This window comes from Loxodonta africana, chromosome 12 (assembly GCF_030014295.1).
Source record: "Loxodonta africana isolate mLoxAfr1 chromosome 12, mLoxAfr1.hap2, whole genome shotgun sequence".
NCBI lineage: Eukaryota > Metazoa > Chordata > Mammalia > Proboscidea > Elephantidae > Loxodonta > Loxodonta africana.
Window position 1 is genome coordinate 96,436,905 of NC_087353.1, and position 27,629 is coordinate 96,464,533.

The 27,629-nt window shown below is 47.2% G+C and overlaps 1 protein-coding gene across 7 annotated transcripts in view; it reads right to left on the reverse strand.

Annotated features, from left to right (window-relative positions):
• The window catches only part of RNF216 (ring finger protein 216), a 169,118-nt gene that overhangs the window by 56,617 nt on the left and 84,872 nt on the right, over positions 1-27,629 (reverse strand). The window contains exons 14-15 of one of the 7 annotated variants that reach the window (XR_010323703.1): positions 23,921-27,623; positions 193-23,229 (exon numbers count right to left, since the gene is read on the reverse strand). The exons of 3 other annotated variants lie outside the window; for them this stretch is intronic. Coding sequence is in view for 1 of the 4 variants with exons in the window: in XM_023555947.2 (XP_023411715.1) it covers positions 27,441-27,623 (183 nt within the window). In the remaining 3 variants the exon portion in view is untranslated. Of the gene's footprint in view, positions 1-192; positions 27,624-27,629 lie in introns of those variants that run through there. 3 more of the 7 variants (XR_010323702.1, XR_010323704.1, XM_023555947.2) reach the window with 3 other exon arrangements.

Here is a 27,629-nt window from a genome sequence, read left to right on the forward strand (position 1 = left end):
AGCCTAAATAAATAAAGCCAAGGGGTTTTTTTATCTCAGGAAAATTACCACTGCAATGCACTCTTCATTACTGCCAGGGAGTAGCACTTACAGCCTAAATGAATAAAACTAAAGGAATGTGAATCTCAAAAAAATTATCACTACTCTGTACTCTTCATTCTAACAAAAGCAGTTCTGATAGCTAAGAAGCAGAAACAGCTGCCCTGGAATATTGCAGACCTGCTCACGGTGACGTTTTACACCTGCTACATGCGGAAGCAATGACTGGCCTCTAAGACTGAGCTGCCTCCTCAAAGGAGAGATGAGCCTTAATGATGTGGATGGAGTCAAGCTTTCAGGACCTGTATTTGCTGATGTTGCACAATTCAAAGTGAGAAAAATAGATGCAAACACCCATTGTAGAAAAGAGGAAGACCCTCAACAAGATGGACTGACAGTGGCAGCACACTGGGCTCAGGCGTAACAATTGTGAGGACGGTGCTGCATGGCGTGATGTTTTGTCCTGTCATACGTGGGGTCGCTATGAGCCGGAACCGACCTGACGGCACCTAACGAGATTGAATGCGGGGTAAGAATAACTTACAGGAGTTTGAGCCTCCTGAGAAGTACCACTGCAATGCACTATTCCTTGTTGCAAAAGCATTATTTACGGTTCAGGAGCTAGAAAAGCAATCCTGAAAGACCGCAGAGCAAAACTCAAAAGCAGAGCAAGGAGCCAGTGACAACTTGGAAACAGCAAATGGCATCAGGCAGAAAACGCCACTACGACTGAATGAAGACTTAAAAAGAAAAAAAAAAGCCTGTTGCTGTCAAGTCGATTCTGGCTCACAGTGACCCTATATTCTTGCGATAAGTAAGTTCTCAAGAGAACACAGTAACTGAGAGCATAGCGAGGAGGCTATTCTCACAAAAATAAAGGCAAACCAATCAGAAGTTTCCCAAATTCACATACCCAGGAGCCATCACCTAACACACTGCTCATTCCATACAATAATGAAGCTCCAACTCTGGGTTCTTGAGTTTCGCGCATTTCAAAAGGATCCCACCTTGAGGCTAAAATGCCTTAAAATCAGCTGACTTGCCTTCACAAAGAATTCCAGGGGCGTAAAAAGTGGTTGGGATACAGTACATCCCACGAGTCACTAAAGGGTTTAAGGCAGGTATTTGTGGTGCAAAGGGTTTGTGTTTGACTACCAACCTAAAGGCTGGTGGTTCAAACCCACGCAGCGGCACCATGGAAGAAGGGCCTGGTGATCTCCTTCCGTAAGGATTACTGCCAAGAAATCTCTATGGAGCACTTCCACTCTGTAACATGTGGGGTTGCTATGAGTGGGAATTGATTAAATGGTAACAAGTTTATTCATGCTTGAAAGGGTATGTATAGAAGAACACAGCTTCCGTATAGTTATAAAACTGACGGTTTTATTTCACACGACCACATTTGATACTGAGACTGGATAATGGTTTCTAGACAACTAGGGAGCAGGAGAACAGGTCCGTGGAAGAAGGCAGAGGAGGCAAACACCGAAGGAGAGTAATAAGCTGGATGGGGAGGGAACGTTCTTCACGCCATCTCCCCACAGTGGCTGCTTTCTGCACCTGCGCGTCCTCTTGGTGACATCTGTCCCCTATGCGTGTGCTTCACCTGCTCCTATCTTCTTGAGGCCCCCACCCCTCCAATCCTGCTCTTTCTCTGGTGGCATTTCTCCTCTCCTTCCAGACTGGCCTTTCTGAAGCAAGATGAGCCACCGTGGGCCTGCCTTTCCCTTCAAAGTGGCCTCTACTCCTCTTTCTCGGGCCCCTCACAGCAGTGCAGTTGCTCTAGCTTCCTTTTCCTTGCTGTCCCTGAGAAAGACATACAGACATGTTTTGTTGCAAAGATTTTATTACTTGCCACTCTTAGGGAACAGGCTGGAGATAAAAACGACTTACAGGAAGTCAGTTTTCAGATACTGCTTTTTTTTTTTTTTTTAAGTAATGGTTTCTGAGCTGGGGTTTTGGGTGCACTTCTGGGCTGGTAACTGGAAAGTCCCAGTGGATTTCCTTCCGTTTTTATTTTAAAGCTTACTCGCTCTCCCACCTGCTGCCCACAACTCCTCTGACAAGAACATAGTCAGCACGAGGTGGCGGAAAGAGCAGAGCACTGGCGATTTGGACAACCCGGGTTTCAGTGTCTCAGTTGTGTCACTGCTGTGTAACCTGGGCGAGCTGGATGGCCTCTTCTCCACAACTTACTCTTCAAAGCTCGCCAGAGCAGTGCAAGGGTTAAATGAGAAAACACAGCCCCTCAGGTCTGGCCTCTCTGGTCTGGTGCTACGCTCTCTGCAGGCTGTCCCTGCTGTACCTCAGCACTCCCGTCACCTGTATTCTGAACCCTAACAATGAAAGCATCTGCAGTGAGCCTGAAGTTCCCTGTGGCTTGGTTTATATACCTCCATACAGTGGAATCTGGGTGCCTAACTGTCTCTTTTTCCCTCTATTTTGCTAATAACGTTTATAGGGCAGAGTCCATGCTGACATCACCATTTAAAATATTTCCTAAGCGCCCAGCGGGGGCCGAGCAGAGTGCCAGGTGCTGTCGGCAGTCCTTGCAGTTACCATTATGGTGTGCTCTCATCAGGCTTCAGAGAGTGGGTGCTCCTGGGTAAGAAGGCCTAATCCTGCAGCTGGGGACCGCCACAATTCCCTTCTTGGACTGCAGAGCACCACAACGCTCTTTCTTTATAGTTCAGGGCCTTCCTCACTGCCAGGGGCAATAGAGGCAAAGTAAAAAACAAAACAAAACACAAGTGAGCCCCGGAGGCCCCTGTGCCTCAGTGTCCCCCCAGCACTGAACAGACCTCCCTTATTCTAAGTGAGAGCCACGCCCAAGGCCATGGTCAGCTCCTGGCAAGGGGACTGGGGCCAAAAGGGCCACCTACTCTCAAGGAATTTTAGAATGGCTTTTCTCCAAAGGGTTTAATGTTGTCCTGAGTTCTTTGCATAATGAGGTAACAGAATCCTCACCGTCTTGCCAGGAAGCAAACAGCAGAACAAAGGTAAAGCAAGTGAAGGAGCATGGTTACTTCTGAGCTCTACTGTCCACTTCAAAGGAGCCCTGTTGGCGCAGTGGTTAAAGTGCTCAGCTTTGAACCAAATGGTCCATGGTCTGAACCCACCAGCTGCTCCGTGGGAGAAAGATTTACAGCCTTGGGAACTTGTGGGGGCAGTTCTATCCTGTCCTACAGGGTCGCCATGAGTCAGGAGTGACTCGATGGCAGTGAGTTTTGGAGTGCACTTCAAAATGTAATCATTCTGTTGTGGTACTGGCTGAGGTGGTACCGTAACATGGCGTTTAATTCCCATCAAGCAGAAGGGCTACCCGGCTTGGTGATGTGACAGCAATTGATAGTCCCTTTTCTCTGATGCTCAAAGGAAGGCCCTCTCCTTGACCTCAGCGGGGAGGTCAGAGTTGGGGGGCAGAGTTGACACCACCCCTGATGCGCCATTTATACAGCATTCTCATAAAAAAGGAATTCCTTTTCAGAGACATCAACAGGGAAGGTGAGCCTTCAATCTGCTGCACTTCACTACTGAGACGTGACAACAAAGGAGCCCTCTGAGGTGCAGGAGAAACAAACAGATCTGACGCTCAAAGAAGGGAGGAAAAAATGTTGATGTGACGTGCAGTTGTTGTTGGTTGCCAACTTATGGTGACCCCCGTGTGTTCCAGAATAGAACTGCTCCTTAGGGTTTTCAAGGCTGTGACCTTTTGGAAGCAGACAGCCAGGCCCGTCTTCTGAGGTGCCTCTGGGTGGGTTCAAACTGCCAACCTTTCAGTTAGTTGTCAAGAACTTAACCAACTGCGCCACCCAGGAAACTCAATAGGGGAACATCAAGAAATCCCAGTGGAGGATCCCCTGCTTGGAAGGCACTGAAACAGGAACCTGGGCACTGACCCCAGAACAGAAACGCCTCCTGATAGACAGGGAGGCACACTACTGTTCTTCCAGCACCTACTGCCTTCCTTCTCCCAGGTCACAGGCTCTGGCAATTCCAATTAGGCTGTGACTTAGACACAGCTTTGTTATGGGCAAGAGTGCAACAGGATTTGGTTAGCATGCTACCCACTTGATGCCTCCAGACACTATTATTCTTACACCCCTGCTCATGTGGCCATGTGGCTCTTTATCGGGTTGAAAGTAAGTCCTCTCCCTGGGTGTATCAGCAGTTTCATAAATGGTTTTTAGTTCTGTGAGATATAATACTCTAAAGAACATTAGCCAAAGCTTAACAGTATTTTAACCAAGGCAAGTGGCTATGGATGTTCCCTGACGAACATCTAGTCCATGCTACTCAAAGGATGAGCAGCACTGTGTCCACCTGGGAGCTTGTTAGAAGCTCTCAGGCCCCACCCCAGACCTACTAATCAGAACTGCAGTTTTTCAAGATCTCCAAGTGGTTCTGATACACAAGTAAGCTTTGAGAAGCCCTGACCTCGTTTTACACAGGTCTCAGTTTTTGCTAGTCCTGTGATACCTTTAGGAACCCTGGTGGTGCAATGGTTAAGCAGCCGTAAAAGGTTGGTGGTTCAAAACCCACCAATAGCTCTCTGCAGGAGAAAAGACATGGACGATTTGCCTAGAAAACCCTACGGGGGCAGCTGTACTCTGTCCTATAGAGTTGCTACGAATTGGAACTGACTCAGTGGCACACAACAACATGATACCTCTATTCAGGGAAGAAAAGACTGGACAGCCAGGGTTCTTTGGAAGACCGATATTTGCTACTGGCAACTGTAGGGACGTGACTATATTCACGGTCCATTCTTTTCAGCATGACTGTAAGGACTGGCGGAGTTTACTCAGTGTTTATGAAATCATTCCATCTTGCTTCAAGAAAGACAATCAACTGACCAGAGAGTGAAGTGACAGGAAGGGTCAGTAGTGAAATCTGCTACTATTCCTATTTGTAAATCAAGACCTAAACTTCATATCAAATTTGCCAAATACTATTGTTAAAAATGAGACTGTGGATAACACATTTTGGGAACAGAGAGCTTCAGGACTGCACAAACAGTTTACACTGAACAAACACGTGTGTGCACCTGACCCATAGTGGGGGCTTCTCATGGGCTGAGAATGACGCAGCCATGCACATTGAGGAAGGAGTGCAAAACTGATTTCCTGATGAAGAAAAACTGTCCCTTACGTTCTCTTTTGCTTACTCTTGGATTTAAATTTTTGGAACAGTTAGTACTCAAGTATAAATCAAACCTTAGGATCCCACCAGCTCACAAAAGGCATGTCTCCACCACTGTGGTCCCAAAGCAAGCTTAACCCCCACCCCCCCAGCTTTTCCACTGGTTTCTTCACATCTAACAACCCAAAGTGACCTTTAGAAGCAAAAGTGCAAGCTAGGTGTCGTAACACAGCATGCTGCTAATGTAACTTCCCTCTCCTCTTTTTCAAGCTTTTGTTTTCAACTTTAATCCACAGTGTTGATTCTCAGTTCCAGGTCTGAGGCCTGCCCAGGGGGAACTTGGAGTGCTGGCCATATAAGGAGCCCATCTGTAGCCTTTTTCAAGGGCAAGAAACCGCTGTGGTCAAGTCCCCTTTCTAGTCCCTCTGCTAGAAGGTCAGCACTGATTTCAATGACCTGCTTGGCCTCTGGCAAGTTGCCAGAGGGGTGGCAACCTGCTCTGGTGTTTGCTAGCATCTTTCTTTCCACCCTTCTTTCCTTACAGCAACTGCTCAAAATAACACAGATGGACAACAGGATAAAGCTTCACCAGGGGCAACCTGCCCTTTGCTGGGCTCCCTGCGCTCTGTTCCACTCAGGCTCGGCAGTAATTAAGACATGCCCTCGTGAAGGCTGTGTAACTTGAGAAACACACAGGAGACACCCTTGATAATACGTGAATGGATTTTTCTTTGGCTCAACCATAGGCCCAATTCTAACTGTTCCTGCTTTATGTTACTTTGCTAGCTGAATCAGACATGCTAGAAAAGAAGCGCCATTCATTTGTGGATTTCAGTGAAAATCAAACACTACATGCTGGTGGATTCTTGCATGTACTGTACGCTCTGCTCATCTTCATACACGCTGGAGACTTTCCAAGTCATTGTTCCTAGGGGAACAGGTGGAAAATGCATTGTAGAGACTATGACCAAGTCCAAAAAACCAAGAGTGCCATCCATTTACTTTCCATGCACACACAGCTTCCTGGGCACAACTCCCCTACTTCCATGTTTCCTTTGGGGGAAAAATAACCTTGCACTTCCGGCAGTCCTCTCCCTACCTGACCCTGGCTAACTGGAAAAGGCCCTTGTGAAAAGAGTTGTCTTCTCATAAACCAGACACCATCAGGGTGTTCTAGAAATAGTAGTGTCTCCCCCTCATAACTCACTCATTCGTTCAAACACACATTCCTGCCAGGGCCTAGATGGGTATCCCTGGGTTTCTGCTCAAGGGTTAGCTGGTAGTGGAGGGGACAAGGAAGCTGTCAGGGTCACATAGGGCCCTGGGTGCTGAGTAAGGAGTAGACATCACCTGCCAAGACCATCTGTACAAAGGAGAGGGTCTAGACAAGTCTTCAAGGCTGAGGAGGAGCCATCCAGGTGTGACAGACACACAAGCATGGAGATGCGAGAACACCTGGCTAGGGCAAACCATATGTGGCTGGAACCAGGTGCTGGAGAAGGAAGAGGTACAGGAGGAGGAGATGGCAAGGCAGACAAATGCAGGGGAGTGCACCTGTTCTAAGGAGTGTCTTGAGAGCAATGGGAGCTGCCTGACAGAAGGTCTTACACAGGAAACGATGTGGTAACGCCTGGTTCTAGTTCTCGGGAGAAGGGACTACGAGGCAAGTGGGAGCACCCTTGGCTAGGAGGCGAGAGGGGCTCCAGGTGAGCAGCCACTGGGCAGAGGATGGATTTGAGGGTGCGCTTAGGGACCAATGGAAAGTAGAGGGGACGGGGCTGAGAGAAGGAGGAGGGGTGTGGGTCTGGGAGCCTAGGGAGGTGAGATGCCAAGGCCCCTGGGGGCCTGTGGAACATAGTCCTTGAACATTGCCAAGGAGCTCCACTGGGCAGAGGGATTTGTATTGATCTCTCTGCATTCTTGCTCTTGACCTCTGGGGAACCTGGGAGTCAGAAAGTCTACAGAAGTAGAGACTCCCTGGACCTGAGCTGCAGGAGCCAATGTTTATAGGCTTGGGGTGTCTTAACTGAAGATGTAGGGTGGTGTCTACTGTCCCTCCACCGTCAAGGATGGCCAGGGACATGCATGTGTGGTACGACTGTCTCCTCCACTCTTACTGGGACCCCCGAGACCATTTACCGAACAGTCTGTTGCTGAGACATACCTGTTCTCTACGGCACCAATGCTACACCCCTGGGCAGTACTGCACCTGGCACCAGCAACAATCCAAGCGCAGAAGGCAGGTTTAATAGGGTGGCCTTACTGAGATTCCTCCATGGAGGCCTCTGCTGCCTGCCTGCAGGGACCACATGAGGTGAAAAGGACAGGGAGGGCAGTCCAGGTGGAAACATCTTCATGAACAGGGGCAGGCAGGTGAGTACTATCAGAGGGCAAGAGGAAGGGGCCAGACCGGAGACAGCGTCCATAGTTGGGTTCTAGGCCACTGTAGGCTCCCATGGAGGGGAACATAAAGGAAGAGCCAGGCTGCCCTGACATCGAGGGCCAACGGGAGATGAGGAGTCACTGTAGTAGGGGCCAGCCGAGGAGGCAAGGCCACAACCCAAAGTGAGTGTCTGGACCAGGTGAGATGGGAGAAAGGGAGGGTCTTAAGAAAGCCCACCACTGGCTGGATTCAGGACAAAACACTTCATCATCACAGTCTGTGAGAAAAACGTGCTACTGGGGATATCACCCCTGTTAGGACTGTGTCAAACAGGTGGGGCTGCTCACTTCTTAGTATAAGCAGATACAGTGGTGCCTTTAGGGCAAATGCGAATGTAACATGGTTAATGTTTAAAAACGCTAGCTTCATCTATAACCAGAGTAGAAATCCCACAACTTAATTAAAAGGTTAATTTTTAATTCTGAGATAATGGAATGGAAGGCAGTCATTCTAGAACACATGAACAAGGTACAATGCATAAAGTGTCTGTGACATGCTACTTAGCCTGCAGGGGCTCATGACACCCCATTATTCCTCATCCTGCACAGACTCCGGGCTCAGTGACAGACAAGACCAAGGCTCCTGGAGGTGAACTGGCTCTCCTGGGCTCACATCTCCACAGGCAGAGGAAGACAGGCAGGAACTGTCGTGCAGACCTTAAAATGCAGAGTCCTATCTCTGCTCAAGTTCTTCTCATTCCACGAAAAGTTCACTCCCTAAAGCTCCCTACTTAAAAATGGATGCAAATTTTAGCACAAAATAAAGCTGATGGTGAAAGTGTTGACAGCAGGTGCAAAAAACACATACGACTTGGAAACAAGGCAAGCATGGCCTGGCAGAGGGGCTGCCAGCGGGCCTCTCAAAGCACTTGGAGCTGTCTGTACTCAAAGGCAGAGGCACAGCCCCCCAGAGCCCTGCAGTCCTGCTGGCCTTAAGACAGCTACTGCGACTCAGGGCTCAGAGAGGCCATGCGCCAGCCAGAGCACGGGCTACGTACACGGAAAAACACGGTCTCAGGCCGGAACCAACGGGTCCATCCTAAAACCCTGATCTTATCCAGAGGGTGGCATTTCAGTCTAATAACAGCAGGGAAAGGAAGAAAACATGCAGATGCACAGCACGGTATGAACTGTGACATACAGAAAAACCTCCAGCCTTCCTTTGGATTCAAGGTATTTCCCTCTAGCCATTGTTCCCACCGCCATTTTCAAGGCTGACCCTGGTTCCAGACCAGGTGTGTGTGCAGCTGGGGCCCTCAAAAATGGGACCAGTGAAGGCCGGACATAATCTCATCCAAGGCCCACAATTCCGGCAGGCAGGATGATTGTTTCTTAATAACAAAACAAACCCAAAGCAAGCCAAACCACATCAAATGATCTTCTTAAAAAACTCTAGTGACCTAACTTAAGTAAAGGAAAATACCACCACAGAACACACACATGCAGGCGCATGCACGCAAACACACCATTAAAGTTTTGGGGGCACTGTGACACACAGCTTAGGGTGCAGAAAGCTGAAATGACTTTGTTATTGGTCTTGTTTCTGAACTGTCAATGTGTTCATTTCAGAGAAGATACACATTACTTAAGGACTACTGACCACTTGCTTCTATCTTGCTTTTGAATATCATATGCCCTACTGACTGCACGGGAAGGAAGTGCCACCTGCATTCACCAACGGTGGGCACGAGGTAAAATAACATATTATTTTGGCTTCCTTGTTATTTTCCCATCCTATTCACTATAAGGAGCCCTGGTGGCACAGTGGTTAAGAGTTCGCATGCTAACCAAAAGGTCAGCAGTTTGAATTTACCAGTCGCTCCTTAGAAACTCTGGGGCAGTTCTATTCTGTCCTATAGGGTGGCTATTGGTAGGAACTGGCTCAACGGCAACGGGTTTGGTTTTTGGTTTTCACTATAAAGGAGAAAAAAACCCGAGAAATTTAGAAATAATAGATTCAGGCCATAATTCAAATGCCACTTTCACAGCTTTTGGTAGATTATTGTTGTTAGCTGCCCTCGAGTTGATTCTGACTCACGGTGACCTCGTGTGAACGGAGGAGAAACCGCCCCGTAGGGTTTACAAGGCTGTGACCTTTTGGAAGCAGATCACCAGGACTGTCTTCCGAGGCACTTACAGGTGGGTTCGAACAGCCAATCTTTCAACTAGTAGTTGAGAGCCTGAACATCTGAACCACCCAGAGACTCCTTGCATAGTTTACCATATAATAATAGTAAGCATGTATAAAGGCACTGTTCTAAGTATTTTTCACATAATTACTCATCCATGTATCTTTTACACCTACAATTAGAATGATAACACTGGAAAAAAGTTTCACCAATCATGAATTCTGTGGTTCAGCGCCTGCGGGGTGAACCTGTGTTCCCCCACTCCACAGACTGGATGGTCCCGAAAGTGGGCTCTGAAAATCCAAGGAAACTGAAGAACCTACAGGGGCAGGCTCATGCAGGTGGGTACCCTTCGAGTTACTGAGTTAGGACCCAGTAACAATTGGGGTGGGGCGATACTAGAAAGAGAAACAGCTTCTTGCTCTCTTCTAGCTTACTGCCGAGGCCAATTCGTTTCTATTTTACACACGATGGCTCACAACACAATCCTATTCTCCCGCCCCCCATCCCTACCACCCCTGTAAGCTCTTCACCAAACAAAAGTACACAGAATCCTATCAGAAGGTCACCAACTTCTGTAGCTAGAGCTGAATCTTGGTGGCGCACTGGCATGTCCTCCCAGCTCAGTGATGAGCACATGTACTTACCAGAAAGCACCCTGCGGAGCCAGAGGGCTGCGTGCCAGAGGAAATCTGCAGACACTCATGGGCAGCCAGACCCAGGTCATCTGTGAGGCTCTGCGGCCCTCTGCTGGCTGCCTATTTTAACTGCGGTTCCACCTAAACCGACCAGAAAATCTCCTGCAGAAACGTTCCCCATTTCACTGCCGCCTACCGGCGTTCAATTTACTTACAACGCCCAGATGCACCTCTATGTTGTCAGAACCCCTGTAACACAAATATTTTACCCACATTTAATAGGTAACAGAATCTCAGAACGTGGAAGCTATGACAAGCTGTAGGAGGGAACTGACACCATCAAGGATATGGAGGGCCACAACTCACCAAGTCTACACCACTGACCTCTTACAGACGGGAAAGCTGAAATTCGCTGAGACTAGTGGGATTGGGACCCCCATGTGGCTCTGGGCTGGTCTGCATATTCCACCTCCATCACTTATTAAACGGTGACCTGGGAGAGCAACCACCCCTCTCCAGGCTTTGGTTTTCTTCTCTATAAAAGGGCTGGGACAAGGCTGCCAGGTGAAGGAAGCGACACAAGCGCATTGTGAGGTGCTGGGCACACAGTCATGCTTAATGAGTGTCAGCTTCCTCACTGGCGTTCACAGCTGGGCTCCTGGGCCTCCTGCCCATGGGGCTCTACAGCGGTCAGAGGGTTTGAGAGGCTGCTCCTCACACTGACTAGCTTGGAAGGGAGGAGAGTGAGAGCTGATCCTCTAAGTTAAAAGGCAAAGGGAAGCGGAGAGAACAGAGAAAGCAGTAACTGTCAGGGAGCCGAGACACCATGTCTGCGGAGACGGCGGAGGTCCCCGGGGATGAGCAAGCTGAGAGATCACATATCCAGAAACTCAAAATGGGGAGAACTGTTTTATCAGTTACCTTCGACAACCCTGATCACATAAAGGACTAGAACAAGGGAGCCGCAAGTGCCTAAATGAAAAGATTATCGAGTGAGGTTACAAAACCTAGGAGCAGGAGAGGTCAGGCACAAAGGAATGAGTAATAATAATGGCTAACTTTACTGAGTGCTTATGGACAAATTCTTTTTTTTATGGACAAAACACCTTACATACATTAAGTCACGTCATTTTCATAATAAACCCTAAGGAATGTGCTATTATCCTCCCCATTTTTACAGATGAGGAAACTGAGGCAGAGAGCAGCAAAGTGGCTTGTGTAAGGTCACAGAGATAACAAACTGTGGAACCGGGGTCCAGAACAGGCTGTGTGGTTCCAGCAAGCCCTTGCTAAGAGCACTGGACTGAGAGTAGACAGTGGCAGGACTTTGGGCAAATTCTTTAGCCTCCAAATGGTGCCCAACAAGGAAAACTGTTGCCCAGCCAACCCCACGAGAGGACATGTTGTGAGGAGGCAATGGGAGCATGTCGATACCTAGAGAGAGCAGCACTGAGTGTGACAAGGTTGTGAGTAAGCCAGGAGAACTTGGGGGAAGGCTCTCAGAAGCAGGGGAGCTGACCAGATAGATAACCCCTTGAGAGTCCTTCCTGCCTCCTGTTTCTGGGTGTCTAAGTATTCACCAGGCTCGCAATTATCTGATAAGGCCGAGGCTCCAGCTGCTATGGCAACAGACCACAAAACCTAACTGCTGAGACCAAGCAGGTGAAATGTTTCCATAGTGGACTCTGCCAGTGGAATGTGCTGGGGCAGGATGCAATACACGCCCCCACCCCCAACTGTTGAGAGTGTGCATGCTTGTGTTAATGTGTGCACTTTTAACAAGTGGTCTTATGGGAGTAAGAGAATCTTCAGAATTGCCCTACGGAGGGTACAATTAGAGTCATCAGACCATCATGCCTGAACCAAGCAGGCTGGGCCTGCTCTCATCCGCCTCATGGCTAAGCTCTGACAAGCTCTGAGCTGTCTCTGTGTGTCTGATCTGGCTGAGCCCAGGCCCCATGTGGGTCCCTGTTGTCTCTGCCTGGAATAATCTTCTGAACAAAGTTTGATTCCATCATTCCTGTGTTTACTAACCTGGGTGCACTTTCATTTGCTACAGGAACAAGGCCAAGTTCTTCAGCACAAGGGGCCACACCCTTCACAGCCTGGCTCTGAAGCCCCCAGCCTCATCACCTGCCACAGTCCCAGCCACCCCATCTTCTCGGTCCACCCTGGGACACACACACTCCTCTCTCATTTAGTACACTATGTCCCTTCTGGAATGCCGCTCCTTACTCCCCTGCTCCTGCTTTCCTGATGTAGCCTTCAAGGTCCAATACTAAAGCCACTTCTTCTGTGATATTCCCTTCAACTTAGTAACTTCTAACTTAGCATACTTAGTAATTTCTTCTCTTTGCCTTTGCAGAAAGCCGTCCTTCCTCTCTCCACAGCCCAGGCCTCCCCAGGCCCTGAGTCTCCTCCAGGGCAGGCACAGTGTTCTCTTCTCCCTCCATCTCTGACCCCTCCCCTAAGCTGTTGTTAGGTGCTGTCCAGCCACAGCGACCCCATGTGACAGAGTTGAACCACGCCACAGGGCCTTCTAGGTTGTAATCTTTACAGGAGCAGATTGACAGGTCTTTCTCCCATGAGGCGCCCTGGTGGTGCCGTGGTTAAGAATTCAGCTGCTAACCAAAAGACTGGCAGTTCAAATCCATCAGCTGCTCTTTGGAAACCCAAAGGGGAAGTTCTACCCTGTTCCACAGGGTCGCTACGAGTCGGAATCGACTCAACAGCAACAGGTTTTTCGTTCTCCCATGGAGTCACTGGGCAGGTTGGAACTGCTAATCTTCCAGTTAGCAGCTAAGCACTTAAATCGTTTGCATCACCAGGACTCCTTAGCAGCAGGCTTGTGCATCTAACTCAACATGTCCATCTGGATGTCTAAAAGACTCACAAACAAGTATGTCTGAATACCCACAGAACGAGTACCATCACCCTGTGAAAAATGGACGCCAAACCACACACTAAAGAGACAGCATCACCTGGGGGGCAGAGCTGGGATGATGGGGCACCACAGGGACCTGTGTGACCTGAGCAAGTCCCAGCCGCTCTGCTTCCTCATTAACGACAACAGGGGAAACAAGGGCCTTGTAGGACTTTTTTAAATGAGAAGATACATGTGCTCAGTAAAGGATGTTGTGCGCCGTCTGGTCAATTCCAACTCATATCGACCCCACGTGACAGAGCAAAACTGCCCCATAGGGTTTCTAAGGCTGTAATCTTTTTTTCTTTTTTAAGGTTTTACTTTTTAAATTTTTATTGTGCTTTAAGTGAAAGTTTACAAATCAAGTCAGTCTCTCATACAAAAATTTATATACACCTTGCTATATACTCCTAGTTGTTCTCTCCCTAATGAGATACCACACTCCTTCTCTCCATCCTCTATTTTTGTGTCCATTCAGCCAGCTTCTGACCCCCTCTGCCTTCTCATCTCCCCTCCAGGCAGGAGCTGCCCATATAGTCTCATGTGTCTACTTCAGCCAAGGAGCTCACTCCTCACCAGTATCTTTTTCTATCCCATAGTCCAGTCCAATCCCTGTCTGAACAGTTGGCTTTGGGAATGGTTCCTCTCTTGGGCTAACAGAAGGTCTGGGGACCATGACCTCTGGGGTCCTTCTAGTCTCAGTCAGACCATTAAGTCTGGTCTTCTTAGAAGAATTTGAGGTCTGCATCCCACTGCTCTCCTGCTCCCTCAGGGGTTCTCTGTTGTGTTCCTTGTCAGGGCAGTAATCCGTTGTAGCCAGGTACCATCTAGTTCTTCTGGTCTCAATCTGATGTAGTCTCTGGTTTATGTGGCTCCTTCTGTCTCTTGGGCTCATAATTACCTTGTGTCTTTGGTGTTCTTCAAACTCCTTTGCTCCAGGTGGGTTGAGGCCAATTGATGCATCTTAGATGGCCGTTTGCTAGTGTTTAAGACCCCAGATGTAACTATGTAATCTTTATAGGAGCAGATTGCCAGGTCTTTTCTCCTGCAGAGTAGCTGGTGGGCTTGAACTACCGACACTTCAGTTAGCAGTTGAGTGCTTAACCACTGCACCACCAGGGCTCCTTCAATAGAGGATAGCTGCTATTATTACGCAACAAAAAGCTATACATGTCAAAATGGGACTGGGGGTGCTCTCATTGTTCCTCACAACCTGAGGCAGGTGTTGCTGTCATCCTTACTTTATGTGTGATGAAACTGAGAGCCATGGTCACACGGGTTTCCATTTCGTTAACCACTTCCCTAGAACTTTCTAAGCAAATGCACACAAGAACTTTCCTTAAATCTTGTAATGGTGGAGAGGCCCTGGTCTCCACACTGGCCTTGCCATCTCTGAGCATGCACCATCCCTCTGAGCCTCTGTCCTTGTCTAGCAAAATGAGAGGAATCACTGGCAATACTTTCAGGAGGAGTAACACACAGTAGGTGATCACTAAACCATACAATTATTACTGGGGAAGTCGGAACTGAGTCAACAGCACCTAATAACAACAACATTTTTTGAGGCAGATAAAAGAGAGGCCCATGAAACGCTGTTTCCCAAGAAGGCAAAGGGTACTCAGGAGTGTCTTCACACCTGCAGGCTTCGGGCTGCTGAGGATGGCATCTGGTCTGAGCAGAGCAGCCACTTCACAGCCTCTGGCCCTGTCTGTGCAGGCTTGAGTTACCAAGGGGTCCTGAGATCCTTGAGAAAGGCAAACTGCATGCTAGATGCAGCCAGCTTCTGCTGCCAAACCTCTGTTCCCCCATCACCCCAACATCTCTGCTACTGCACACTCACTCCCCACCAGCCTTGGACAGGGAGCCAGACGATGACAGGAGAGTGGGGAACCCGTGTCCCAGGCTCGGGGCTGATGGGAGCTAGAGAAATCCCCCAGGACCATCACCCACTGCAGATGTCTAGGCTCGAAGGCAGCTCCCCTTGCTAGGGCAGTGAATGTGGACAGGAATACAGTAAATTTTAACAAAATCCATCCTCGTCTGGGCCTCCACAGGCCCCTTGGTCTCCTCCATGTTTGGAATTAGATGGATAAAAGCCGAGATTCACATGAGGGGAGATGGGGATCCCACTCGTCCCCCTTTTGGGTTCCTATAGGGTCACTATGAGTCAGAATTGACTCAACGGCAATGAGTTTGGTTTTTTAGCACTTTGGCAGGCCTCTGCCTATTCCTCCTTCCCAGACAGGCCATTAGGATCTAAAGACCCAGGGTGTCAGAGGGGACTGCGAAATCTTTGGGAGAGCAGGACAGTAGAAATTGCTCTGTCACCTTTATTTTCCTGGATGCTAAGGGATGCATGTTGATACTTTGAAAACACAGTGCCCCACAAGATGAACGTCAAAGCCAAAAGAAAACCAAACTGGGTGCTGCTGATTCCAACCCATGGCAACCCCATGGGAGTCAGGGTAGAACTGTGCTCCATAGGGTTTTCTGTGACCTTTTGGAAGCAGATCATCAGTTCTTTCTTCTGAGGTGTCTCTGGGTGGATTCAAACTGCCAACCTCTTGGTTAGCAGCTGAGTGTTTAACTGTTTGTGCCACCCAGGGACTTCTGAATGTTACATAAAGGCAAATTATATTCTTTTCCTTTCCACCCAGACTGTAAAGACGAATTAGAGGTGAGGAGGTGGAGTAAGAAAGGAAGTAAAAAACCCAGAACTGAAGGCGAGAGAAGTCACAGTTCAGCCCCTCTCCTCTTGTACTCACATCCAGACCAGCATATCACCAAGGCTGCAAATATCTATCTCAGAATTAAATCAAGTTAATCTTGAGAAAAGAGCTTTAAATATTCAAAGCCCCATTAATCCTGATACCTTGTAATTAATTATGTATGTTAAGAAGGCTTGAACAAACACAAGACATTTTCAAAATGTGAATTCTTTACGTTGTAGTATTGTAATGCACTTTCACATACTGACCTTGTAAAAGGGTGGAAAACTATGTAAAAAATCCCGTGAAGCGCATGCTGTAAAAACATGGCAGAAAGAATGCAGATACAATCTCAGTCCATACTGAGCTTCCGAGGAATGTGCCCGGGTAAACATGGCCACTTTTACGGCTCCACACGATTTAGCCAATGACGGCCTCTACTTGGTTTGAACACTCCCTGATCTCCCTCACCAGGTCCTCAAGGGGCTGCTCACACACACCTTGGAAAAGTCCTTTGCTTGGAAAAGTACTGGAGCCCTCTTACGCTTACTTCCTTGTTAGAACACATCTTTCCATCAATCTCCCAGGAATGACTGTTTGGTAATCAACAATTAAAAAGGCTGCTCACCCAGCATATCAGGTGTCTTGGAGGGAAAGTATCTACCTAGTCTCCCATCTCAGTAATCCAGTGTATTTCTCAAAAGTCTCAAGGAACCCTACTGCTGCCATGTGGTCTCAGTACAGCTCTCGACTCCTCAGGTTATAAAAAAAATTTTTTTTTTTTTTATTAGAGCCCCCAAAACACCTTACAACCACCCCGAGAGTAGTGTGTACGTTTTTCTGATGAGGAAAGTTTGGTCAGTGGATTAGTTCAGAGTCTGCATGTCATCCACTTTCTGCTTAAAGCTGCTGGTCTCAGAAAAGGCTGCCCGATGCTGGCCAAATCACATACAATGTGCTCAAAATGCTTGGCTCTATTAGAACTGTAGCTTACACCAACTATTTCTTAAAAAAAAAAAAAAATGTGGTCTGGGTCAACTGGCATGACAAAGTTTATTAAGAAAATGTTCTGCATCCCACTTTGGTGAGTGGCATCTGGAATCTTAAAAGCTAGTGAGCGGCCATCTAAGATGCATCAGTTGGTCCCAATCTACCTGGAGCAAAGGAGAATGATGAACACCAAAGACACAAGGAAAATATTAGCCCAAGACACAAAAGGGCCACATAAACCAGAGACTCCATCAGCCTAAGACCAGAAAAACTAGATGGTGCCTGGCTACCACCAATGACAGCCCTGAGAAGGAACACAACAGAGAGTTCCTGATGGAGCAGGAGAAAAGTGGGGTGTCGAACTCAAAAAAAAAAAAAAAAAAAGGAGAACTTGTACTTGTGGTATTTGTGGTAGTGGAATTTCACCTATGGAAGATCTTAAAAGATAGAAACAGAAGCCCTGGTTGTTCGAACTGGACGAATTACCATGCTCAATGGATGTATCTGTCAGTAACACTGGGTTCAAAATCAAAACTGAGTAATGAAGGGAGCATGTGGGATTTTTCTGGAAATCAAAGAAAGAGTTCACACAAACCCAGCTCTTGGATAAAGATACTGTACAAGGATTCTCATATTGGCACCATGGACCTAAGTAAAATCTTCAGTTTCTTCTAGGTTCAAAAGTTGGTGCCAAGCTCCTCTGGCTCTTGCAAGACTCTGAGGTGAATGGATATCACTTCCGACAAGGAAACCAAATGACCCATTGATATCATTCCAAATCCCCCGATACGAGATCACCAGGGCATTAGGCTTTTGTTTACTTTCAAAGCCCACAGGAGGGGACGAAAAAGGAGTCCATCCACATCCACACGGATTTACAGGCTAACAGCTCTCTCTCAGAGTTCTGCAAGCATCCTCTCCTTCAATCCTCAGACAACCAGAGAGACAGAAAGGTATCATCACACCCATTTTACAGATGAGGTAACCAAGCTGCTAACAGATTAAAGGACTTGTGTAGGTTACACAGATTATGTCTAGAATTCTTACTCTCACACCACCATTAACATCCTATCACACTCTTTCCTCTACGTTTTCCAGTGAGAAAAAACAGCTGTCCTGATACTTTTACTTGTGCTTGACAGAAGATAGTGGATTTTGGAAATGAAACTAAAGAGGAGATTGCAGCAGTAAATAAACATTAGGGGAATAAACACATTCAGTGAATAAAGTCTTTGTGTCCTGTATACTGATTCCATTTGCCAATTGAGAAAACATAAAAAGCTTACTTTCGTATCAAAGTTTTTGCCAAGGGAATTTCATTTACTGTTGTGTGCCATCGAGTTGATTCTGACTCACAGAGACCCAAGGGACAGAGGAGAACTGCCCCATAGGGTTTCCTAGGCTGTAAACTTTACGGGAGCGGATCGCCAGGTCTTTTTTACCACGGAGCAGCTGGGTGGGTTTGAACTGCCGACCTTTTAGTTAGCAGCCAAGTGCTTAATCACGGTGCCGCCAGGGCTCCTTAAATTTCACTTACTCCTACACAATTACAAATAAAGTCCATGACACAGCTCTCGGTCTACCACACTTTAAGTGAATAAAATGGAATTCAATCACTAGCTGCATCTCTAAACTGCATGAAGCCCTGCCAAACATTCCTGGAATAGTCACAAGAGCATTCCTAACAGAAGACACTCCTGCTTCAAGGCCTGGATTCCTATGGCTGGTCGGTGAACACCCTGCCTTCACTTTTGCTGTTAGAAGCCCAGGACTGGGTAAAACTGAAAGGTATTTCCAGCAGTCATTAACCTTCTCTCAATTATTCTCATATTGAGAAAGAAAGGAGAGTAAAAATCTATAAAAAGTTTAAGCAGACAATAAATGAAGCCAGGTAAAAACTATGTAACATGACAGCCATTCCTAAAGCTAACTCTTCAGACAGGGATTGGACTGGACAATGGGATAGACAATGCTACTGCTGAAGAATGAGCTTCTTGGATCAAGTAGACACATGAGACTATGTGGGCAGCTCCTGTCTGAAGGGGAGATGAGAGGGCAGAGAGGGTCAGAAGCTGGCCGAATGGACAGGAAGAGAGAGTGGAGGGAAAGAGTGTGCTGCTTCATTAGGGGGAGAGCAATTAGGAGTATATACCAAGGTGTTTATAAATTTTTGTATTAGGGTCTGACTTGGATTTGTAAACTTTCACTTAAAGCACAATAAAAATTTAAAAATTAAAACAAAACCAAACTATGTAACAGTACACACTTGCATATCTAGAAACTATTAAGAAAGAGCCAAGGACCATTAGCTGGCTCATTCCAGAGAGACTGAATGACAAGGGAAAGTGCTCACCTAAAACCTCAAATCTCTATACTGAAGTTTAAAAAAAAAATTTCTGTTGACACCAGTGGAGGGAGTGGGGGAGGGGGGAGGAAGCATGTACATGCTAAGTATTATGTCCTTGCTGCTGTGTGCTGTCAAGTCAATCCTCACTCATTGCAACCCTATAGGGCAGAAGACAACAGCCCCATAGGGCTTCCAAGGCTGTAACCTTTACTACAGCAGACTGCCACATCTTTCTCCCAGAGCTGCTCGTGGATGTCAACTGCCGACCTTTCAGTTAGAAGGTGAGCACTTAATCACTGTACTACCAGGGCTCCTTAAGAAGTATTATAGAGCAGTATAAACAAAGAGTGAAATTCCGCCTCTCATCTCAAAGCTCTCCATTTTGGAAAGTAACAGATATTAGCAGTTTGTATTTCTTTCTAGAAAAAACTTACACATGTATTTAACAGATATATGTTATAAGCACATACAAACCAAAACCCAGCGCCGAAGAGTCGATTCCGACTCATAGCGATCCTATAGGACAGAGCAGAACTGCCCCATAGAGTTTCCAAGGAGCGCATGGTGGATTTGAACTGCCGGCCTTTGGGTTAGCAGCCATAGTACTTAACCACTATGCCACCAGGGTTTCCAAGCATATACAAAAGGGAGCAAAAATATCACACTCTGTTCTCTTGACCTTGCTTTTTGCACTTGACAGCATATTTCTTGGAGAGACTCCCCTGTGAGTACTAACAGGTCTATCTCATTTTTTGCAAAGAGGTTATGCACAATGTTGTTGATGACTTTCTAGCCCTGAGCAACTCTCAGTTTATCTCGTTCACTTTCTTATCAATAAAAAGGTTGTTTTTGCTAAAGTCTGACACAGACAGGCTCCTAGATGATGACAACAGCCGGCATTACTGAGCAGGGTATTGTGTTCTCTAAAGTGAAGTTTAAGAGATGAGAAATTTCAAAGAACTGAATAAAGGTAATAGTCCTCTTTCCCCAGGTGGGTCTGAGATGTTCGTGGCATCTATGATCCTACAGTGGCTCCTTCCCTCAGCGAAGCACAGGAAGCCAAACCTGTAAAATGACAATAAGCTCCCGATAAGCTGCACCACCACCAGCACCATGGTGGTCACTTGGAGAGCCCAAAGCCCTGGTGATGAAAGGTATCAAGTCCAGCCCAGAAGGCCTGGCAGGCTTTCCTCTAGGAGCTCCTTCGAGGTCAAAGTCCCCCCAAAGAGCGCGGCTCCTTCCCACAGGCACTTCCACAGTGCTGCCAGGTGAGATATGAGAAAAGTGACAAGGGTTTACTTTCAGTTTTGAGGACCATGACTCACTCTCTCAACTATGGCCATATTTGTTACATAAACTATGGCTGTATTTGTGAAATGTATATGCGTGTATATATATATAAAGGAAAAGAGAAAAGCAGAACATCTCAAGGCTAGGAGGCAGGGCCCCTGAAAACCTAGGCCCTTTCAGTACTACTGTCAAGTGATCAACAATTTCTCACTTTCATGAAGCTGGCTTTTTATCCCCAAGAAATACTTAAGTGTGTGTTCTCTCAAAACGGCCTCTCCTGCTTTTTCAACAGTTAAAAATATTATTTCAAAGTCATTTTCATTTTCTCCTGGACTTTCTGTAAGTGGAGTTTCTAAAGCATGAGGAATTTAAAGTTTCAGGGCTATAATACCATAATTTAGACAAGCAGAGTTTAAGAAAATGGTACCAGAAGTGGGCAGGCAGGCCACGTTTATAGCATTCAACTGTATCACAGTCTACGTACATCTATCTCTGAAGGCACTTTTACTTCCAGTTCCTCTAGAAGATGTGGTCGGGGTTCCTCAGAAGCTGGGTGAACTTGCAGTCATAGGCCACTCTGCTAAGGCGTCCCAGGTAACGTTAAGGCCTGGCATTTATCCATCGCTGCCACGGAAGGCACGGCTCCTGCCCTGGAAGCACATACTACTCCACTCTCACCACATGGGGAGGTGTCCCTGGCTCCTCACAGAAACAGCCACAGCACCTTCCACCTTGCACGTCACTGTCAGTGTGCTCATGTGCCTTGCACATATGTTTGTAATCACCAAACAACCCTACACAGTAAGCGGGGCTGGTACTAGTATCCCCATTCTACAGAAGCAGCAGCAAGTGCTGAGAAAGGCACTGGGAACTGCCCATGGCTGGTCAGAAGCAGAATTAAGACCAGAACCTTCTCTTCTGACGATGCTCCCTAGCGCTCGGGCCGCCGGATATGCTGCAAATTAGGTAAGTTCAGATACATGTGACGCCAGGATCACCCCTGACCTAGCAGGCTTACACCTCCTGGTAATGGGTGTGCACACATGTAACTGGAATGTGGGGGGCTGGACGGCTCACCCACACACCCAGCCAGCGTGCCAAGGCGGGGTGGACCTCCCTGAACTGCCTTTCCTGACGCAGTCCTCCTGGATCATACTGCTGGCATAAATCGCTTTGTTTTGAAAGGGGCTATTCCTCTTGAACGAGAATTCTGTCATGTCTTTAAGTTTTGATAGAAATGAATCTCTCCTCTACCCATGTATACAGATGGCAGCCTAGGATGACTCACAGGAAGAGCGCCCTCCTCCTGCCCCAAGGTGTTCCACTGTGTCTGCCCGTGATGGCAGGGGACAACCCACCTCCACCCAGACACACAGAGCACACAAACTGAGCCGCTCTGCCCAGCAGCGGTATTTTATTGTTATGACACCGTCTCGTGAGCCACTTCATTCCCTGCTCCCTACTTCTCGGTTATAAGCGGTAATTAGTAATGTCAGTGTTCTGGCTGCATCACTCCTGCCCCATTAATAATACAAGATAGGATGAATGCATAAGTGTACAACAGAGGTTTCAAGGTTAAAAGCAGTAATGGAGAAAGCTACGGGGGGAGGGGGGCAGCAGTGCTGCGGTTGATAGAAGAGGAAGTCTGTGTGAGAGAGGCAGGCAAAAAGAGGGCTTATTAAAGCTGTTCTTTAAAAAGCCAGTTTCTCTTTTGGGGCAATATGTATGGTGACACACACCTTCTCAGAGTCCTTGGCCACAGTAAGTTCAGTGTTATTCTGGGATGCATGCGTATCTCCGACCGCCTGGCAGGCACTGGAGAGTTACCAGTGTATGAAATTGAGGTCAGAGGGAACGGCACCAGTATCTTTCAAACATATTTCCGGTGTTTTAAATGACTTCCCTTGTAAAAGGCAATGCCTGCTTGTTCAGCAGAACTGGTGCCTTCCTATTTAACATTTTTACAGCTAAAGTCAAGACCAGTAAGATAGAGCAGGCCCCGGCTTGGCAGCCAGGCACTCCTTCTTCAGTGGAAGACACAGAAGACTTCATATCCTTACCACTGCCTTATCTCTCCGCAAAGCTCCACACGCTGTGTTTCCAAGGGGTGTTTCAGAAGGATTCTTACATTCCTCCATGGAGCTTTGTAGAAAAAGGGAACAAAAGGAAACGCGCCTGCCAAAGATGCCTGGAAAAGGATTAGTTTGGTTACTTGTGAAACGTGGAGGCGGGGGAGGGGGCTACCGACCCAAGGTGACGGCCACCTGAGCACTTTAGCTGATTACATCCTCCACGGTTTCTTCCTCACAGAGAAGGATGTACTGTGACATCGTTTCCTCGTCCCTCACAGACCAAAAGTGAACTGTTTTACACATGAGCAAAGCAACAACTCTATCTGCTGGTTTCACAAGCCAAATCAGACATCTTTCCAAAGCAGTCACGGCAATGCTTGTGTGGCTCAGCCCATCCTTGCTTGTTAGTAAGGCACCTTCTCTGTGGGAGAGGAACCAGCTGGAAGCAGGTCTCTGGCTGGCTGCACGCTGCCCACAGCTCCTGAGTGTCTGCTGTCAACAGGCTCCTTCTGCAGAAAGGCAAGTGGAGAGAGGCAGGTCTGCAGAGTTCCAGTGCTTTCCACTCAGCACAAAACCTGTGACCTCATCTACAACCCAAGACAAAGTAAAATACTTCTTTTTAGGGCTGTAAAATAAGTCCCAGGAGCCCTGGTGGTACATGGTGAAACGCTCAGCTGTTAACCAAAAGGTCAGTGGTTTAAGCCTACCAGTGGCTCCACAGGAGAAAAGTCCTGCTCTTGTAAGGATTATAGCCTAGGAAGCCCAGTGGGGCAGGTCTACTCTGTCACATGGGGTTGCCCTGAGTCAGAATTGACTCCACAGCACACAACAACAACAACAACAACAACAAAACAAGCCCCACAGGGAACCAGGAGAAATACGTACGAGTTTGAAAATACAGAAACATATTTGAAAAATTACTTTTCTTTCTTTTCAAGTTCTCTTGAAACAAACAAAACAAAATAAGATTCTTTGCTTAAAACTTCAGAGCGCTGACTGGGTTGACAAAAACAGGTGTGGTTACTTTTTTGACTGGACGAGTAAGACACTCTTCCTCCTTCTGACCCTTAGTGATCCTCCCCAAACGCAAGTAACTGCTCCCAGTTTCCTATCTATCCCTCTAAATGTATTTTATGTATATGTAAACATACAGAACCTTCTCGTCCCCCTAATGCCCAGATGTAAGCGTACTATACTCACAGTTCCACATCTTGCCTTTTTCATACCATGTATCTTGGGCACGGCTCCATAATACCACAACTGGACCCATGTCATTCTTTTTCATTCTATGGCTTATGCCAGAGGTCAGCAAACCACAGTTCACAGGCCAAATCTGGCCCACCACCTATCTTCTGTAAATGTAATTTTACTGGAACACAGCCACATTCGTTTGTTTATAGTTACTCTCACACTACACAGGCAGAGCTGAGTTGTGACAGAGACTGTGTAGCCCACAAAGCCTCAAATATTTACTATCTTCCCCTTTATAGAAAAAACTTTTTGCTGAGCCCTGGTATATGCCACTGTATAGATGTACCAAACTGTATTTAACCTGCTCCTTGATGATGACCATTTAAGTTGAAAATGGGTATCTTTAAGAATAAAACTGAACTCCTGAAATGTTGAGGGGCTTTAAGCAGGATGAGGAAGGAACCAGCAGGAACCAGCAAGGAAGAAGGCAGCACGAAGCACCCAGGCTTAAAGAAGGAACTTCAGAGTGAGCTCTAAGCCCCCAAAGTGTCACTTCCTCTTTTTGGAGGAAGTAAAGAGGCGAACAGTATGTCTTTTGATAAAAGGAAATTCCCCTTTGCTCTATCAAAGCTACTCCCTGTGTCTGTGCTTTTCTAAACTAAGGCAAGATTGCTGAAGCATACTGTGACCAAATTAGGAAGCAGGCAGGCTGAGGGCTCTAAGCTGGTCACCACACAGCCAGGAGGCCTAGGCATGCGCAGACAGTGCCGGACGATGTGGGAGAGATTCTTGGTTCAGGGAGGAGAGGCTATCTGTTTGAGAAAGCTTAATGATGATGAACAATTGTCCTATGAGACAAAATTCACCTGCTGCTGCTCACAGAATGCAACGGCATCCACAGGGAAGAGCATGTGGAGTGCAGAGTGGAGATGGACAATTCTGGGCATTGTTCTGTTTATTTCAAGGACGGTGAATGTTTTGGGAAGGACCAGGGGAAAATGTACCAGTCAGATCTTTCTTAGGCTAAAGCACTGTTTTACACTATAAAGAAAAAAAATTTTTTAGAAAGGTCTTGGAAAACAAACAAAAAAAAATAAGAGTTGTGTGTAAACTTTCCATTTTGAGACTGCCTGCCCAACTGCTTCATCTGCCAGGATGTTGAGGTTTTAAACTAATCCTACAGCTTCATAACAAGGTCTAGGGAGGGGGTACTTTAGTAATTCACACCGTGCTGCTTTCAGTAATTTCTAAACGATGATACTCTCTTTCAGAAATGAATTCTGAGTTAACTTTTGATTCCGAACCAATGCGCCCAGAGTCCATTCTGACCACCAGCACTATCTGGGCAATGAAACGTAACCTTGAAAATCCTTGCTTCCCTCCCAAATTCCCAGATCAGCAAGATTCCTGGACACACTCGATTCCCTCAGGAATGTGCCCGGTTCAGTTCCAGCATCCATTATGAAATCAGACATGCAGGTAGAGCTAACCTGAGTTTCAACAATGAAGGAATTCTCAGTTCTTTATAAGAAAAAACTTCAAGGAAGCCAGAGTCTTAGTTACCTAGTGCTGCTATTACAGAAATACCTCAAGTGGGTGACCTAAACAGGAATTAATTTTCTCACAGTTTAGGATGCTATAAGGCTGAATTCAGGGAGCCAGCTCTAGGGGAAGGCTTTTTCTCTCTGTGGGCTCTCAAGGAAAGATCCTTGTCACTTTTCACCTTCTCGGTTCCTTGGAAATCTCACGTAGCGTGGCATTTATCTTCCCCCATCTCTACTTGCTTGCTTTACTGCTTGTTCAGTCTGCTCTTTTTTTTATCTCAAAAGACACTAACTTAAGACACACCCTACACTAATATGGTCTCATTAATTTAACCAATTCCCAAATGGGACTACAACCACAAGTATAGGGATGAGGATTTACAACACCTATTTTCGGGGGACACAATTCAATGTGTAACTTTAGACAAGAAGCTGTGGGCACCACTTTGGGCTCAATCTGAAAGCCTGCTCCACCCAAGGTCTCAGAGCTGGAGGTCCATGCCAGGGCCATGTTCTTAACACAGGGCTCCCTGCCAGAACACACGGCCAGCTAAAGCAGCCTTCTCTTTGCGGTTGGTCAATCTGGGCTGCACTGATATCCCAGAACCCCTCTAGTTGCAGGAGACAGGAACTACTTAGCCACTGTCTCCAAAGCGCTCTGGTAAAACAGCTAAGTGTTTGCTTTCTGCATACTCCTGTACTGATTCTGGGGAACATCATTTATTTATAATCACCTAAAGGGCCATGAATTTTACAAGTAGCCCTACAAAGACTATATACTTTTCAGAAGACCCTGGTTGACTACCATGTAAACCCACCAATTAACAACTGTACTAACGTCAGCAGAGGTTTCTACGGCTCACCTTCAGTGGAGTCAAACTGTCCACTAATGGATCACTGGGGCATGTACAGGTTACAGAGTTGGGCCGGGACCCAAAGTCCATCCAGAACCAAAAGACTGAAGTTCAAGGATTTCCCCAAGTGGTATGAACTTGGCACTTAACTTCTCCAAGGTCTTTCTGCATCAACAAAACTGCGGTGTCTGGGTTATATGATCTCCCAGGTCTCCCCCCACCTCCCCCCAATAAATCTAACATCTACAATTACAAATCAAGAGAACCAACTGCTGCCAACTGAAGTCACTTGGGCACGCTCAGTGCAGTTCCACGTAATGGGGTTTGTGCTACCCATTCGCACACCCCCTGCCCCCAGATGACCATCAGATGTGAATGAGACACAATTCTGTTCTGACCTCAGCGTCCCCAATTTGATGGCTCCACACTGCCTCCTACTCCCTGTTTTCCTACTGATGTCGCTGCCCCGAAGCAGAGGCTACAGCAAGCAACGGAGGCTCAGAGTGGGGCTGCTGTCATCACGACTGAGAGCACAGCTCTCCCTTTCTCTCTGCTTTCTCACCGCAGTGCAGAAGGCCCACAGCTACAGACAAGTCTTGCTGCCCTTTTATGGTAGAAAAATGAATTGCATGCCCAGCGGTGGAGCCGAGAGAGATGACAGAACAGAAAGCTGTCATTTGTTGTGGTTTTGGCAGCAACATAATAGTGTTCTCCCCTCAGCCACCTTTGGATGGACGGGCTCATGCCAGGCACTCATGAGGGAAAAGTCAATGCCCAGCCAGGCTGTTCCCAGATGCAGGCCCCCTTGCCTGGCCTGGGAACCCATGTGTTTCTTTATGAACAGCGTCAGCCTTTAGTTGCATGAAAAAGCACTTTTTACAAAACAAGGTGTAAAAAGGAGGTTGCGTGGGTTCCACTGGAAGGCCTAACAGAGGTGACCCAGAAAACACTGTTCCAACACGCAATCAGAATGCATCCCAGAACAGGTATGATTTTCTTACACGACAAGGCCACTGAATTGGAGCTGGGCAGGGAGCAGGACACATCACCAAAGAGGGGCTGTGGCTTATTGCGCCCAGTGCAGAACGGGCCTCTCTCCCCTGTGAGGCACAGGGGACAGGGAAGCAGCCACTAACCCCAGATACATGCATTCTCCAAGAAGACACCCAGATACCCACGGCCCTGTGGTAATACCACGCGGCCTTCACTTGTTTGCATTCCTGTCAGGCCTCCCAACATCTGCGTAAACACTTCGCAAAAGGGGAAAGGCGCAATTCTCTGTGTGCCCGTCAGAGTTAGGGGAATTAAGCTGATCTGAAA